This window comes from Aphelocoma coerulescens, chromosome 2 (assembly GCF_041296385.1).
Source record: "Aphelocoma coerulescens isolate FSJ_1873_10779 chromosome 2, UR_Acoe_1.0, whole genome shotgun sequence".
Classification (NCBI taxonomy): Eukaryota; Metazoa; Chordata; class Aves; order Passeriformes; family Corvidae; genus Aphelocoma; species Aphelocoma coerulescens.
In genome coordinates, this window is record NC_091015.1 from 16,025,506 (window position 1) to 16,042,258 (window position 16,753).

The following is a 16,753-nucleotide window of genomic DNA, read 5'->3' on the forward strand; positions in this document are numbered from 1 at the left end:
CTGCTTGGCTCTAAAGGGGCAGGGAAATTTATTTTGGAGCAAGTGCAACTTGTTTAGCTTTGGTCTGAACTTCCTTTGTCTATCTAGGGACCTTTTCCTATAAGCAAAGTCATCAAAACTTTTGCTTATTACTGACAAAAAAAGGCCCATTTGAATGAAGTCTGTGAAATCTCATATAATAGGACCTTTGTTTTATTGTATAAGGAACAATGAATTCAAAGTGAATTTTTTTAAAAGCAAAATAAACATTTTTAGAAACTCTGCATGAATAACTGGGTTTGTAGCCAGTATTTAATCTGTTTTGCTTAACATTGCAAAAATAAAATAGCAAATGCTATTATCATATTACCTTATTTTAGCAACAAATGGAGAAGGAGAATCACCATCCTTTACTGGGTGTGGGGGAAATCATAGTGACAAAGAACAAGGAAAAGGCTGAGGTACTTAATGCCTTCTTTGCCTCAGTCTTTAACAGTAAGACCAGTTGTGTGGGTACCCAGCCCTTGTGCTGGAAGACAGGCACAGGGATCAGAGTGATGGCCCCATAATCCAGGAGGAAATGGTGAGTGACCTGCTACATCACTTAGACACACACAAGTCTATGGGGCCAGAGGGGATCCACCCAAGAGTACTGAGGGAGCTGGCAGAAGTGCTCACAAAGCCCCTTTCCATCATTTGCCAGCAGCCCTGGCTAACAGGAGAGGTGCCATTTGACTGAAAGTCAGTAAATGTGACACCCATCTACAAGAGGGGTTTGGAAGGAGGATCCAGGAAACTACAGGCATGTCAGCCTGACCTCAGAGCCGAGGAACGTCATGAAGCTGATTGTCTTGAGTGCCATCACATGGCAGGTACTAGACAACCCAGGGGATCAGGCCTGACCAGCATGTGTTTAGGAAAGGTGGATCCTGCTTGACCAACCTGATCTCCTTCTGTGACAAGGGGACCAGCATACTGGATGAGGGAAAGACTGTGGATGTGTCTACCTGGACTTGAGTAAAACCTTTGACACGATTTCCCACAGCATTCTCCTGGCTTGGACAGGTGTGTTCTTTGCTAGGCAAAAAGCTGTTGGGATGGCTGGGCCCAGCTAGTGTTGGTGAATGGAATTACATCCAGCTGGTCACCGGTCACTAGCAGTGTTCCCCAGGGCTTGGTACTGGGGCCACTTCCATTTAGTATCTTTATCAATGATCTGGACGAAGGGATTGAGGGTGTCAACAACCCCTGCAATGCTACAGGCTGGGGGAAGAGTGGCTCGAAAACTGCCTGGCAGAAAAGGACCCGAGGGTACTGGTTGACATCAGCTGAACGTGAGCCAGCATGTTCCCAGGTGGCCAAGAAGGCCACTGGCATCCTGGCCTGGATCAGCAATAGTGTGGCCAGCAGGACCAGGGCAGTGGCCATCCCCCGGTACTCAGTACTGCTGAGGCTGCACCTCAAATCCTGTATTCTGTACTAGGCTCCTCAAATCTGGAGGGACATTGCAGTGCTGGAGCATGTCCAGAGAAGGGCAGCAAAGCTGGTGAAGGGTCTGGAGCACAAGTCTGATGAGGAGCAGCTGAAGGAGCTGGGGGGGTTTAGCCTGGACTAAAGGAGGCTCAGGGAAGACCTTACTGCTCTCTACAACTACCTGAAAGGAGGCTGTAGCCAGATGGGGTCAGTCTGTTCTCCCAAGTACCAAGCAATAGGACAAGAGGAAATGGCCTCAGGTTACACCAGGGGAGGTTTAGATGGGATTTTAGAAAAAATTTCTTTACAGAAAGGCACTGGAGCAGGCTGCCCAGTAAAGTGGTTGAGTCATCATCCCTGAGGTATTTAAAAGATGTGTAGGTGTGGCGCTTAGGGACATGGTTTAGTGGTGGACTTGCAGTGCTGGGTTAATGGATGGACTCAGTCTTAATGGCTCCCCTTGGTTTTCAGCTAAAGGGAAGGCATGGTATATGAGCATAAAGGAGGTATTTATTAATTTTCTTTCTTATTCTTTGGTGATATTAGCATGAAGACAGGAAATTCTAAATTAGAAATACTACAAGACATAGATCTAAGACATGGATCTGCAGGCACATCCTGTTACAGTGCAGATACTGTAACGTGTATCAAACAAGGAGGCCCGTGGAAAAGAAATATATGGACCGATTCTTGATAGATGTTTCAGAGATGTTTATTTCTCCAGCCACATGGCCGGGGCTCTGCCGAGGAACTGTTCCAGTCACGGGGGCCCCAGGGTCCTTGCCTGTGCAGGAAACACAAAACAACCAATGGGGAACGAGGCTGACCAGGGGCTAGGGAAACCCTGTGCCTCCCTCCCAGGACCACATGGCAGGGGGAGGGACCCCAACATTTCACCCGTTTATTTTTAACAAAAGAGATTTAAAACTTAACATTGAAAACAACAAGGACAGTTTCAAAACAAAACAACCCACCCTCCTGAGTCTTCAAATATCCAAACAGATTCTCTGGAACATCTTAAGGCTGACAGAAGGGAGACAGGACTCTCCGGGCATGCTTTGTGGGGAAACTGCGGCAGGAGAGGGTTTAACTTCTTCCCTCCCCCTTTTCATCCTCCCCTCAGCATCGGAGAGGAGTTGTAAGGAAAGGGAATTGTATAGGGAAGCCATGGGGTGAAAAATGGATTAGAAATAAACTGGGGATGGGGTAAACTTAGGAAAGGGTTCATATTGGGTATAGGGTAAAAGGGGAAAGTAGGTTGTGGGTAGGGAAGTTGCTGGGATGGATATTGTTTATAATTTTGTGCATAACGGCTGCCTTTGACAGGAATACCTCCAGGCCCAGTAACATTTGCTGCTTGTAAACCCTTCTTTCCTTGCACTATATCAAATTGTACAACTTCCCCATCTCCTACACTTTGCAGGTAATTTTTAGGGTTATTCCTTTTAATGGCAGTTCTATGGATGAATAAATCTTCCCCTGTATCATCTTGTGTTATAAATCCATAGTTGTTTTTTACATTGTACCATTTCACAGCTCCTGTGATTTTCGTTGCTACAACTTCTGTCACATGGTTGCATGTTTGTCGTGGCTGCTGGTCCCATGTGGCTGCTGCCTCACTGACTCCAGTGTCTCAGCCGGGCCCCCATGTTGCGGCTGCTCTGCACCCTCCGAGCAGTGCTGCTCCGGGGCGTGTCTGGGCTCTGCGCAGCCCCGCGCCCACGTCTTGGCCGGGCCCCCGAGCGATGACCTCCCTCGTGCCCTGCTCCAGCGTGCATTTCAGCTGGGCGCGGCTCTGCTCCACCGCCGCCAGCCGCCACTCGTGTGCTGCCCCTCTCAGTCGGGCGTTCACGGGGCTCGCTCCACCACGCGCTGCACGGGGCCGGGCGGGCACCACCGGGTTGCGCCGCTCCCGCCGCGCCTCGCTCCATCGCTGACACTGCAGCTCGCGCCGCTCCGCCCGCATGCAGGAACTGCCTCGCTGATGCTCGCAGAGGGCTCGGCCCACATGGCCTGGGTCGCACGGACCCTGAGGCAGGCTTCCCTTCGCCAAGACACAGCTGACATTGCTCAACAGTCTCGGTAATTAAATAATATTCACAAAAATATTCTTCCATCAGCATATATTTTGACTCAGAAATGTCCAAACGGTATTCCAAAAGTCTTTGGTAAGAATTAAATCCCAAGAAACATAGAAAAAGTTCTTAAACAACCATGCCAGGAAGTGTTTCAGTTCTTTTTGAGCTTGAATTAAGCTAAAATTTACAAATCGTTGTTCAAGAATCTTTTCAAGTTTAAGATAAATGTCCATATGCGGCTCGGAGAGCCAAGAGTCTTTCCACAGTTCCTCCATAATTTAGAGATGGAACAGCAAAACAAAGCAAGAAGAGAAATCCAGAGTTTCTAGAGTTTACTCACAAATCAGTCGCTGTCCTTAGGGAGTGGGGATCCTTCTGCTCGCAATTCCCCACCATTTGTTACAGTGCGGATACTGTAACACGTGTATCAAACAAGGTGGCCCGTGGAAAAGAAACAGATATGGACGGATTCTTGATAGATGTTTCGGAGAGATGTTTATTTCTCCAGCCGCATGGCCGGAGCTCTGCTGAGGAACTGCTCAATCACAGGACCCGAGGGTCCATCCCGCGCAGGGGAACACAAAACAACCAATGGGGAACGAGGCTGACCAGGGGCTACAGGACCATAGGGCAGGGGGGAAGGGACCCCGACAACATCCTGCTGTTCATGAAGGATGTGTTTGTTAACAGTATCAATAGTAGGTACTTAACAGATATTGAAGTACTTTTTCTAATAAAAACAGATGTGATGGAGAGATGAAATTTAAGGACACTGTATATATGGCACAGAGAAGCAAGGGCAGGATCACCAGATTCATCAGTTGCTCCCTTAGTGTCTGTCTTGGTTTTCTCAATACAGAAAGAGTAGAAGAGATGCTTTTTCATTTTACAATAGAAATCAAGAGATGGGTCTTTACAGAGCTGAGACTTTGATTAGATCTCTTTAGGACAAAATCAAACCTGACAATGCCCTCATGACCGTGTCAGGTTAGTCTCAGAGCTGCTACGTCTGTGAGACTGCCTCAAATAAACTCCTGAGTGCCACTGTTCTTCCTGAAGCATTGAATTTTCCCTGTCTTCATCATCTTCCTCAGATGCTGCCCGGCTCATCAGGTCAATCAAGGGTGAAGGACAAATGAGGTAATAATTGACAAAGGAACCCTGAAACCAAAGAGTTAAAAAAAGAAATCCAGGGAGAACAGGATTTTACCATACAGTTTACTGCAGTGTGCACAGGCATTTTTTCTGTCTTGAAATTTCTGGCTAGACAATAAAAACTAGTTATTCGACTGGAATGAATAATAATCCATATGACTGGAATTTTTATCAAGGCTCATTTTTGTCCCTAGCAAAATCAATACATAATATGATTTTGCCAGTTGAGAATAGTTGCCTTCTTTCCCCCCAAAGGTTCCTTTCTTTCATTTATAGCATGCTGTGCTTCTTTTATTGGCTTTAGTGATATAATTCATAATAATCATATGATAGTTGCTATCACTGTTAACTGGGCACTTCTGCTGTTACACCTCTGTCACACATATAAGCGCTCCATAACCAAGTTCTTGCTGAATCAAATTTCAAGCAGCGTTTGCTGAGAGTCTGATTTGAAGCTGTGGCCTCTCCAAGCACCACTGCTGATATGCACTGACTGCACCTGATTTAAAATAATGTAACTTTGTACATCTGTTGATAACACAAAATTTTTACAAAACATAACCTGACAAGAAAAATGCCCTTAAATGTGATCTATTACCACATTTTTGAATTTAAAAAATTAATGTAATTGTTTATACAGTTCTGAAATTTATTTCTGAAAATGCAATGCGATTAGAAATTTCTTAAGGAATTCTGTTTTGAATGTTGGTTATTCTGATTGCTGGGTAAAGGACACTTTTTAAATGTCATCCAGCACATCGTGGACTCTTAGCAACCATGTATTTAAGGACTGAATAATGGTAGTGTAGATTTAGATTGAATATAAGGAATAATTTTTTTATGATGGCAGTGGTAAGACACTGAAACAGAGAAGTTACGGATGCCCCTTGTAGCGGGTTCAGTTTGCAACCGGGCAGAAACACCAATTTAGTGTAGTGGTTTGGTCCAAAATACTCATTACTATTTACCTTCTGTGAGATAAGAATTAGGAGAAAGCAAAGCAGGCACAAAACTTGAAAGAAGTTTATTAGCAGACCTGAAAGAAGGGGCGGGGGGGGGGGGGGGGAATCATACCACACCTTCAGAACACTTCTCCTGCCCCCACCTTTCCCCTTTCTCCCACTGTACAAAGACAACCCTTGAGATGTTCAGTCTGTTTACCACTTCCATAATAACCTTGTTCAGTTCATTTAGGGAGAGGAGTCTCTCTTGCTCATGCTATGGAGACATCTCCACAAGAGGTTCTCTCATGGCTTCACTATCACAATGAGACAGTCACCCATGTTGGTTCTCTGCTCACATGTGAAAGCCCCTTCCCCCAACTTGCAGCTTTTCCCACAACTGCTTTTGAGGGTCCAGTCTTGAGCTACTGGGGTACCATTTTAAGGTTGAGCTGTTCAGAAACAAAAGTTCTCTTCGCCCATCTCTGGGAGCATTTCATCTCTAAGAGTAGAGGCCCTCCCCTTTTCATGGGAGAAAAGGGTCCTCATCATCTTCATCTCTAGGACTATCTCTGGGAGTATCTCTAGGAACAGAGGTCTTCTTCCGACTGGAGCAAGAGTCCTCATCTCTTCCATCTCTCCCTGTTCAAATTTCTCATCAAATTACAGCTGCTTCCAGCACAGGTGCTTTTGCTCACAAGTGCAGTTTGAACACTCCACCCCCCATGCTTTCATGAAATTACAACGGGTACTCTGATATACCGTAGTTCATCACCACCCTAGCTTTACAACAGAATTTCAGCTTTAAGCATCTCCTCCTTCTCCTCCCTCAGGATTTCAGCTCTTCTTTCTTTACTTAATGTCTGCAGCACTTACAGCACTAAAAGGGTTAATCTCACTCAGGCCTTGCAGCTGGAATTTCGCTTATCGCTGTTGTCACATGATCTTTGCCGGACAGCAGGGCAGGTTCAGCTGAATCTTCAGCCGCCCTGGAGGGGGGAGGGTAGGGGGGGCGTGCCATCTGCACGTAGCAGGGCTGGGAGGGCCGCGGGTGGAACAGGGCCCATTGGCTCCCGGATGGCTGTGTCCCGGCCCAGGCCCGGCCTGAGCAGGTCCTGGCCCGGACCTGGCAGGGCCTGGCCCGGGCCCGCTGGGCCCTCTACGGGCCCAGCCCAGTTACCTGTTCCCCGGCTGGAAGCAAGAGAGAGAGCTTCCCAGGGTTTCTCCATTCTTAAATGTGGACCACAGAGGTGGTCAAAATTCTAAGTGGCTTAAAACATTGTCAATATTCAAACTAGCCAGTTGATAGGTTCTGTCAGGTCATAGAGGAAGCTGTAAGCACCTCTTTGCAGGAAAATCCGGAGCTATGCTTGCTAACCCATGACACTTGTAAGTGTGCAGTGTCAGGCTGAATAAGACTCTGAGCAACTTGATCTAGTGATTGGTACCCATGCCCATGGCAAAGACTGTAGACTAAATGACTGTCAAGGTTTGACACTGGCTAAAAAAGCCAGGCACCCACAAAAAATCATTCAATCATTCTCTCCTGCTATAGCTGAGTAGAGAAGGGGGAAAAAAAGAAGGGCTCAATGAGTTGAGATAACATTAGAAGAAAAACACTCTCAGGGCAAAACAGGTTCAAAACTTAAATGGTATAAAGTGAGTTTATTATTAACAGAATTAAAATAGGGTAATGAGAACTAAAATAAACCTTTAGAACACTTCTATTTCTTCCCAGCCCCTCCCTCTTTTCCACTGACAGCGCAAGGAGACAAGGTACGAGGGTTTTGGTCAGTTTGTCACTTCTAATTTTTCTTCTGTTCGTTAAGGGAAAGAAGGGTCTTTCTTCTGTTGTACTGTAGGGTCCCCCCGCAGGAGACAGTTCTCTGTGAAGTTCTCTTCTCCAACTTGGTTCTCTTCTCAAGAGCAGCAGCCCTGCCCAATCTGCTGCAAACGTGAATCCTTCTCACAGGCAAAACCAGTCTTCCCGTACCCGAAACTGTTGCCTATGAGTCACTCGTCCATGTGAGTGCAGGTTTTTATAGCTTCTTTTGGCATCCACTCGCTCTGTCGGACAAGTGGACCTCTGCATCTCTCGTGGACCCAATGAGCTGCGGGGGGACAGCTTACTTAACTATAGTCTTTTATCACAGTTTGCAGAAGAAACTTTCAGCTCCAGCACTTGGAGCATTTCTCCCTCACTCTTTACTGACCTCAATGCAGTCATGTTGGTTCTCCTCACGTGTCCTCACTTTTTCCTTTTCTCTAACTCAGAAGAAAATTGTTGTTCGAAGTAATTATTGTTCTCAAGTTCTATCAATTGAAAAGTTCTTACAAAGTCCTGCAGCACTGAAAAGGTTGTTCTCATCTGGGCTCCACACCGAGGAGTTGCTTGCCATATTTCCACTACTGGCCATGTCACCCTGCCAGCCAGTAGCATGGGCATTGCCAGCCGCTGCACTGGCTGCAAGGGCCTGGCTGCATGGCCCTGCCACTCCACACCGGCCGCTCCTGGCACCAGCCCTGTGCCTGCCTCTGGCTCTGGGAAGGCCCTGGCCACGGCCCCTCCCCACCCCTTGGAAGAAATGAGGAAGTGCACTCCTTGTTCTCCCTTCTTAAATATGTCATCACAGAGGCGTTACCAACTTCTCTAATTGGGCCAGCAACGTGTCCATAGTCAGAGCCTTCAGAGATTGGCTCTGCTGGACATAGTAGAAACTTCCAGGAGTTTTTCACAAAGCCACCTCTTTGGCTACCTCTGCCTCCACCAAAAAAAACAAGCTGTGTTAAACTAACACAGTGGTCTTTAAAGGTCAAACTATTCTATGGTTCTGTGCTTGGAGTTTGGTTTGCATTCTTTTAACATGACTGCAGAAATTTTGATAACTTCAGAGCCCTTTGGTCCTGATACACATGTTTAATTGTTGGCTCTTTTCAAATAATGGACTCAAGTATACATATGACACATAAAAAGAGTGTTGGAGGTTTCTTTTGTTCATGTCTTTTGCTATAGCACAAAATTGAACTAGTATTTTTTGCAACTTCAGGACCTTGGTAACAGGCTTCTTTTCCTGTAATACCGCTAATGTTCCTTGCAGTGTTAACATGAGTGGGTTTAATCTTCAATGGATATAATGTTTAAGATGACAGAAATTAACAAAATCCCATCAAGTTTAGTCTTAGGCCTCATTTTTGAAACTGTATTAAAATGTCCAGTTATAACCCTTGTCCACTCCTCAAAAAGTCAACCCTTGTCAGCTCCTCAAACACCCTTTAGCAGCAGATGAGCTAAGGCTCCAGCTAAGGAGCTTGGGTTTCTATCCAAGAATTTAGATGCCCTTTTGGTAATTTCCTTGCTCTAGGTGGTTGGGAGGGGAAGAAACAAGTGCTGCAGAAGGAGTCACCACTGATGCCTTAGGATTTTAGCTTTTATATTTTTCATATCCTGTAATGCTTTAGTGTGTAACTCTAAAACTCCATATAGCCTGTTGGTTCCTGTTCTCCCATTTTGGTTAGACAAAACAAATCCTCTCTAGGCCTGAAACTCAAGGACACCTTACTTTCTCAGGCCCCGAAATATGTAAACAAAAGTGGGTTAAAGGGGAAACAAACTTGGGGTAATGACTTCATTACCTGAAATTGTAATTGAAGGATTAACTCCTGATATGCAAATGGACTAAGCTTATAAAAGTAGGAAAACCTGTGACCCGGTCATCCATTTTGGGTGTAGCCCCTGAGGGCTTTGACTGCCCAAAGTGTACCTTGAATGCCCTGCAATGAATATAATCACTTTTATTATCCTGATTTTGTCTAGCCTCTGTTTTTAGGGAGTCCCATAAGGCATCACCACCACCAGCTGACCAATGCCCATCCAGTCTCCAAACAATAGCTGCTTTAGAAAAACATGACATTATGTAGTGTGAAATATCCCTCTGGTCAGTTGGGGTCAGTTGTCCCAGCTATGTCCCCACCAGACTCTTGGCCACCTCCAGCCTACTCCCTGCAGGGCACAGAGCAAGAGCAGAGGTGGCCTTGATACTGCACAAGCACTGTCCAGCAATAGCTAAAGCCTTGCTCTGTCATCAGCACGGGTTTGGTCACTGATCTACAACACAACACTATACAGGCTGCTATGAAGAAAATGAACTCTGTCCCAGCCAAGCCCATTACAACAGTTTATACCAGTCAGTCTGAAGGTATTCTCATTTGTTAGTGGTTTCATGCTATACTGATAAAGAAACTTTCAATTGTTTATTGTAGTGTTTTTAGTTCTTTCATTAGGGTTATCTGATGTTCTCAGTTTCTTCTAACTATTAACTTTTAGCTGTTCAGGCAGAAATATTTCCACACCATTAGCCTGCATTTGAATTGTTAGGAAATTCATGCTTCTGCTTTTTGGAAAAAAGGCTTAAAGGAGAATTGCTCATCTGTTGTGCTGAAACTTTTTGCTGTGGCAAATTGGGCTAGAATTGAAATCCCTGAATATCTGTTTTTAAGCCTTCAGAGGCTTGCTTTGATTCTTGTAACATTCTCTCAGAGGCCTTTCTGCACTGTGCAATCACTTATTTATATTTGAGGCAGTTTAATGTTACTATGGGGATTGAAATGCTCTTTGCAAACTTCGAGTAGTTAGCTATGATTTATTAATTTCTATTTTGTTTGTGTTTTCTAAAATACATACTGCTAATTTCTTAGCAGTATTCTGTCTCTAACTGCAATTCAATTGGTATGACTAGAATGTGATTTAAAGGCTGTATGTGTTCTAAGTTTTCCTACACCTTGTGTTCATCATGCCATAGTACAGCAGACTTGTTCATGTATTTAAGTTCCTTAGTGTACCAAAGCTGCAATGATAAGGAAGATTGGGAACAAATGTGTAGTTTTGCATTCAGTCTGTATTTTTGTCCTGAGTAAATGGGCTTCCAGACCACCACTGAGTGATGAAGATAAATCAAAGAGTTGGCTAATTTTTCTGTTACTTTCTTGTGATACAGGAGGGTTCTGGAAGGAGAAAGGAAAGGAATTAAACAATATTTTAATTAAAATTTTACATCAAGCAAAATATACATTCTCTTTCAGCAGAGATGATGCTATGCAATTATCATTTCTGAATGGTTTTAATAGTTATTTTCATTTGTTTCTTTGTAGCCCATCATTTCTTTTTTTCCTTCTCGGTTGTTTTACCTTGACTCAAAATTGTTGGTAAATTTAGACAGTGAACTCGAGTGTCTAAATCCCAGAGTAAAGGTCATATTAGTGATCGTATGAAAACCCTAGTTCTTGTCTTGAAATCTCCCTGTATAAATGTTGAAACTATTCACGAATATGTCTTTTATGGTCATGAGTGCCTTGGAATGGTTTCTCTTGCTTCAGATATTCCAGATGCAGAACACAAATTGCAGATTAAGCCAAAATTAGCACTTACTCCTCCTCAACAGTTTTTCTTTTGCTTTCTTTTTCCATTCTCTTAATCTGTTGTGGCTTCTTAATGTATAGATGCTTCTCTTTGTAGTAGCACCACTTTGTAGTGGTGCCACTAGTGGAGTGAAATAATTTTTTGCAAATGTACATGAACCTGAAACTTTGCTGGATAGGTAACAGCTTCTCTGTGTACAAGAGTCTTCCATTATGCATCCATGTAAGTGACTAAGCCAATAAATAAATACAGAAGCTGCATGGCTTTTGTCAGTGCTTTGATATCAGATACTCTTGCTGTCGATATATGATGAAAAATACAATGAAGAGAGCAGTTAGAGGAGATGTTCTTCCAATTGTTATGGACTTTCTACAACAGTATACTCAATGCCTGTCTTCTAGACACATCTTGATGCTTTGTGTGGGTGTTTATATTGGCATTCCAGTTCAGATCACTAGTGCGTTTTTTAAAGCAATTTCCCATCTTTTCAAGTTCGGCTGTTTTGGTTTACATCAGCAGTCCAGTATATGAGATGGGCTCCTTTCTGCTGAAACTAAACAAGCAGATAGCTGCTAATGGGTATTCAGCAGGCCAGACTAGGATAGTCCAGAGAAAAACCCTGGAAATGTATATTATGTGGTGCTTAGGTCCTTAGTGCCAATTCTTCTGTTGCATTAAACAAAGGTAATTTGCATTTTTTCATGTATGCACATAATAAAACAAATTTTGCAGGTACCTTATCTTTATGCTGAGTGATATCTCATCCCATAAAATAAAACCCAAGTAGGGGAATGTTTATATAACTCATAAGAGGCTTCTGATGTTTCTCAAAAGGTGAAGCACTCTGGTCTAGAATTGCTGTCTGCCCCAGAATGATGGTCAGTGCAAAATAATCACAAGATCCTCTTCAGCCCCTCCTGTCAGGAAGGTATCATTACCATAAAAAAAGCTCTTATCCAGAGGTGTTGACATCTTTGAGTAGTTGATGACACCTCAGTGTGGTCGGACAGAACATTTTCACACTGTGTGTGACAGTTCTTGTCATTTATGTGCTGCTATGGCTCACTGATAGCCAGGGTTTTTTGGGTTACAAGTGTTTGCCTGTAGTATTCTTACATACACTGACGCTTTACCTATGCCAACTGTTCTCTCAAAAAGACTAAGTTTGTCTTCTGTTAACTCTTTGGCACCTTTGGTACATGCTTGTCCCACTCCCCTGTTTTATTTCTATCATATTATATTAGAACTGTACATAGAAATTAAGAAATCTAAAAGGAGAAATTAAGCTTATTTTGTAGGAGTCTTTGCTTAAGATTTTTATTTTTCTGATTTAGAAAGCTCCTCTTGGGTTTTGAAATAGTCCAGGCTGAGGACACTGCTCTGCTCTATTATAGAAAGTTTAATTCAGTCTCTCTGGGAAAATCCAGAAACAATTTTTCTTGCTTACAAGTGTGCCAAAAATTGTATAAATTTGCAAATGATTATTTTTCCCTCTTGGGGCATAACTTCAGAGTAGATTGTCAGTTTTTGCAGAACTTCATAAATTTTCTTACTCTACAGTGAAAAGAATAGGTAGTCATAAAAAAAAAAAAAAAGCCCCACAACTTAGTCATCTGTTCAGCAGAACAGCTTTTAATGTTTTATTTACAATATATAATTCTTGCTTTAACAGACTTGGTCTCATCTGTGAAGAGATTTTCAGCACTGAGGCTTTACATGTAAATGTCAGAAGAACTTAAAACAGATGTACTATATTTCCTATTTTTAAGCATGATACAGTCCTATATTTTCCATACGTTGTATAAGTTTCTAGTAGAGAGAAGGCAATGGTATTAAAGTTACTGGAAATCAGGTATTGCTGTACAATGTAAGCTAAAGTTGCCTATTGTATTAAATAGAATTCTTTAGATTGAAGCTCAAAAAAATGGTTGTGAATATGATAGATCTTATCTTGAGCAGGTGAATGCTCTCGCTTCTACTTTTGAATACACTCTCTCAAAGTGTTCCAGGGTGGTTTTAATTTCTGTTACAGTTTAATTTCATTGAGTGAAGTTTGTAAAGGGGAAAAGTATTTGCAGCACCTTGTCCTGTTTTGCTTTTCATTTCTGTGTTTGGCTACTTCACATTATTCATGTTCACCAATGTAGTCACTTAATCTAGGTATTCAAATTTCAAATTCTACTTGTATAAGAATTGAAATTTGGAAATGCAGTGCTAGGCGTGCATGTATTAGCATGATTTAAAAATTTCATGTTTCAGAAAAAAATTAACTGAAAGATAGCTTGTGGACAGGTTGCCAAAGCATATGGTGGTGTGCGCAGTAGTTTTTTAAAGGTGTTTGTCATAAATGCAGTCATTCATCACCCTGAAGTCTGGCAAGTTCAAAGGCCACCAGGTGAGCTCGCAAATGTGCTCTGTCATCCTTGAAAGACAGCAGAGGTGACCTAGTGCCCAGTGAGTAGGAAAAGGCAAGTGCTGTACTCGTCTTCAAAAAAGGCCTAAAAATACAACATGAAGAACTAGAGGCCAGTCAGCAGTACTGTGATCTGTGGGGGAAATTATAGAACCAACCACCTTGGAACACACTTTTGAACACAAGGAGGGAAGGACTTGCCTGAAAACGCATTTTTGCTTCACTAAAATTTTTGCTTTATCAGTGGAGTTGCACTAGATATCTTGTCTTACTGCGTTCAGGAAGCTATTATATAGAAGTGCTGCATACATTATGGATACATTAGTTATCCAGGAGTTAGAGGTGTGAGGTAACTGTTTTTATGATGCATGTGGTAATTTTATACTAATGTGAAAGGTAATCCCTGTATTGCACATTGATTGCATCTTTGTGCACAGACTGATGGTTTTTAATTTCCGTAGGTATATCCTTTAAATTACAAAGATGTAAAAGACAGATGTTGTCATCTAATGATCTGATTTAAAAAATAGATTTAACTAATAAGGCAAACTACTATCAAATAAAATCAGATATTTGGGGGAAAAACTCCACTCAGTATTACATCTCAAGTGGAAGTACGCTGAGGTTGCAGTGTCTGTTACCATAGACCATGGAATGTTTATCCCTAGAGTCACTCATTGTGCTAGTAAATTAATAAATTTTTCCACCTGATGTAGCAAAAGCCAATATCTAGAACTGTCTAGTAGCAGTTAAAATTTTCCTGCTTACTTGTTTAGCTTCTGGTTTTTTTTGGTTAGGCAGTTACTCTCTACAACTCCATAATCAAATAAAACCTTAATGATTGTCCTTAAATGCTTAACTGGAGTACCATATCTACTCTTAGGAAAACAAAAATTTGTTTTCAGTCATTTCTAGCTATAGACAGAGCCAATAACTAGTTAAAGTTACACTGTGCCACCTCATGAAAACCTCTTTTTTGTTGCATGAATTTACACTTGTATAACATTTTTCTCAGAGATGGTTTAAACAAGACTGTCTCCACATCTTTTTGTTTGGTTGACTTTTTCCTTTTTTTAATTTCAGTGGTAAAGTTGCCCGGGATAAAACCAGCTTCATCGGCAGTGGCACTTCTTTTTTCTTTGAGAAACTAGGTGGTAGCATAGGCAACTGCTTCTGACCGCAGAGCTGATGGAAACTCAATCTGGGTAAAATCAAGATGTTGCTGAAGCAATCAAAAAATGATGGATTTGAGACTTTGTGATTTACTGTGCCTTTTAGTTATTCAAGTTCACAGTCTAAGTAAATCACAAATTTCTGCCAAAGTCGAGGAGCTGCAACTCCTTGTTTTGTTTAGTTTCTCTGCTTTGTGAGCTAGAAATATGAAGTTGTCCAGTCACTTATAGTTTTGTGAAATCCAGTATGAATTAGTCTAAGTAATTGCTGTGTAAACAATGTCTACTAAGCAGTGTAAAATTCAGATTCATATTCTGGAGACAGTAGTGCTTTGCATGTAGTTTCCAGATGAGAACAAATTATTTTACAACTTAGAAATCGTGACTGTAGTGCTTTCATGCTTCACCATGATATGTCAGAACTTCAGCAACTCCTGTAACCAATGACATACTGAAATAATCTTATTAAGATTGCAGAAATGACGAAGGAATCAATCAAGACTGAGACCTTGCTATGCCATAATGTATTAACATGCTCTTTACTTCAAACAACATATAGTCTAAATGAGGAAAAACAGGTGTGGACTTAGGGTTATGAAGCACAGCAGAAGACAGGAAAAATGGCAGGCACAAGTGTCACTGACATGGCATTATCTTGTTATGGATGTAGTTGTGAAAGTACAGTTTAAATTAAAAAGAATGGGCTTTAAAAGAATGAGCTTTAAATTAAAGAGTGAGGGAGTCCTAGACAGTAAGAGGAGTGAGTGCTGCTGGGGGAGAAGTAAGTAGAGAAAAGCAAGTGTGGAAGAAGAGGAAAGGTTGGAGGGAACACTTGGTGCAAAATGAAGATGATCTGGTGAACTCTGAGCATTTTCAGTGTGTGAAGAGTGGTTTGGTTGCTCTTTAAATCTATCCCTGCTGCCTGGCATCTGTCCCGCTACTCCCTCAGCAGCATGCTGGGGAGTGTTAGGGTATCATTTGGGATCCTGTTTCCCAAGGACATGAGGGAGTCCCCAGCCGAGTTCTGCACCCCACATCCTCTGCCAGACCTTGTTTACCCCACCTTGCCAAGCACAGAAGTCCTCAATTTAGCTCCTTCTGCAACTCCTCCAACCATCTGGAGTTCATGCCTCCTTCAGAGCAGTAGAACTAAAGCACGAAATCTATGAATGTGGTATATTTGCATTAGTTCAGACTACTGTTGTCTTTTTTTTTTTTTTAGATTTTAATTAATATTTGTATATCCCTGTATCTTCAGGAAAATAATGTAAATGAAGTTAAATGTTTAATACAGTCCTTTATGCTAGTCTGAAATAGCTTTAAAGAAACTTGTTAGAAGTCTTAAAATACTTTGGGTCTTAAAAAGCATTCATACTGGAAAAAATCTAAATTTTGAAAGGCATAACTTGTGGAGGAGGGAACAGGGTGGTGTTTAAATGATGGTGTATCCTTTCAGTTTTTGAAAAAACCAAAGCACAGTGCATCTTTAATGTTGATAATTCCTCATTAAAAACCTTAACTTGCTGAAGAACTGCCTTTCTTTCAGATGTGCTAGAATTCATATTAGCACTATTTTGCCCTTGTTTCTGAATTACTTTAATGACAGCAGCTGCTCCGTCAAGTTGTCTGTCAAGATGTGGGTGGCAAGCTATTATTTCACTTCATAAATCATAATTTACAGGGGGTTTTATATCCCTCTTGGGGATAAACACTTTATGCTTTGTGTTTTCATCAGCAATATAAAATGTAATTGATACTTGAAGCAATATGTTAGAAATATGGACAGAGAAAGCCAGGAGAGAAAAATCACAAATGTTTAGTTTTTCTGTGGGTTGGTCTGCATACTGAGCATTTTTTCCATCTGATTTCATATTCTTAGCACTTCAACAGAGGATGATGATGAATTGCATTTACATGATTGCTGCCTGTAGGTTACTATAAGGATGTTTAGTTACAGTCAGTCAACAGACTCAACAGGGTTGTTTTGTACCATTTCTCATGCTGCTAAATAAACTTATCACTTTGTACTATTGTCTTCCAGATTCATGAAAAACTGCATTATTATGAAAAACAGAACCCGGTGCCCATACTCCATGGTGCAGCAGCCTTGGCAGATGATGTAAGTG

At 42.0% G+C, this 16,753-nt stretch overlaps 1 protein-coding gene across 3 annotated transcripts in view; it reads left to right on the top strand.

Annotated features, from left to right (window-relative positions):
* MPP7 (MAGUK p55 scaffold protein 7) overlaps nucleotides 1-16,753 on the top strand; it is a 156,487-nt gene that overhangs the window by 74,127 nt on the left and 65,607 nt on the right. For all 3 annotated transcript variants that reach the window (XM_069006569.1, XM_069006568.1, XM_069006570.1), the window contains one exon: nucleotides 16,669-16,746. In XM_069006569.1, coding sequence (XP_068862670.1) covers nucleotides 16,669-16,746 — 78 coding nt within the window. The remainder of the gene's footprint in view (nucleotides 1-16,668; nucleotides 16,747-16,753) is intronic.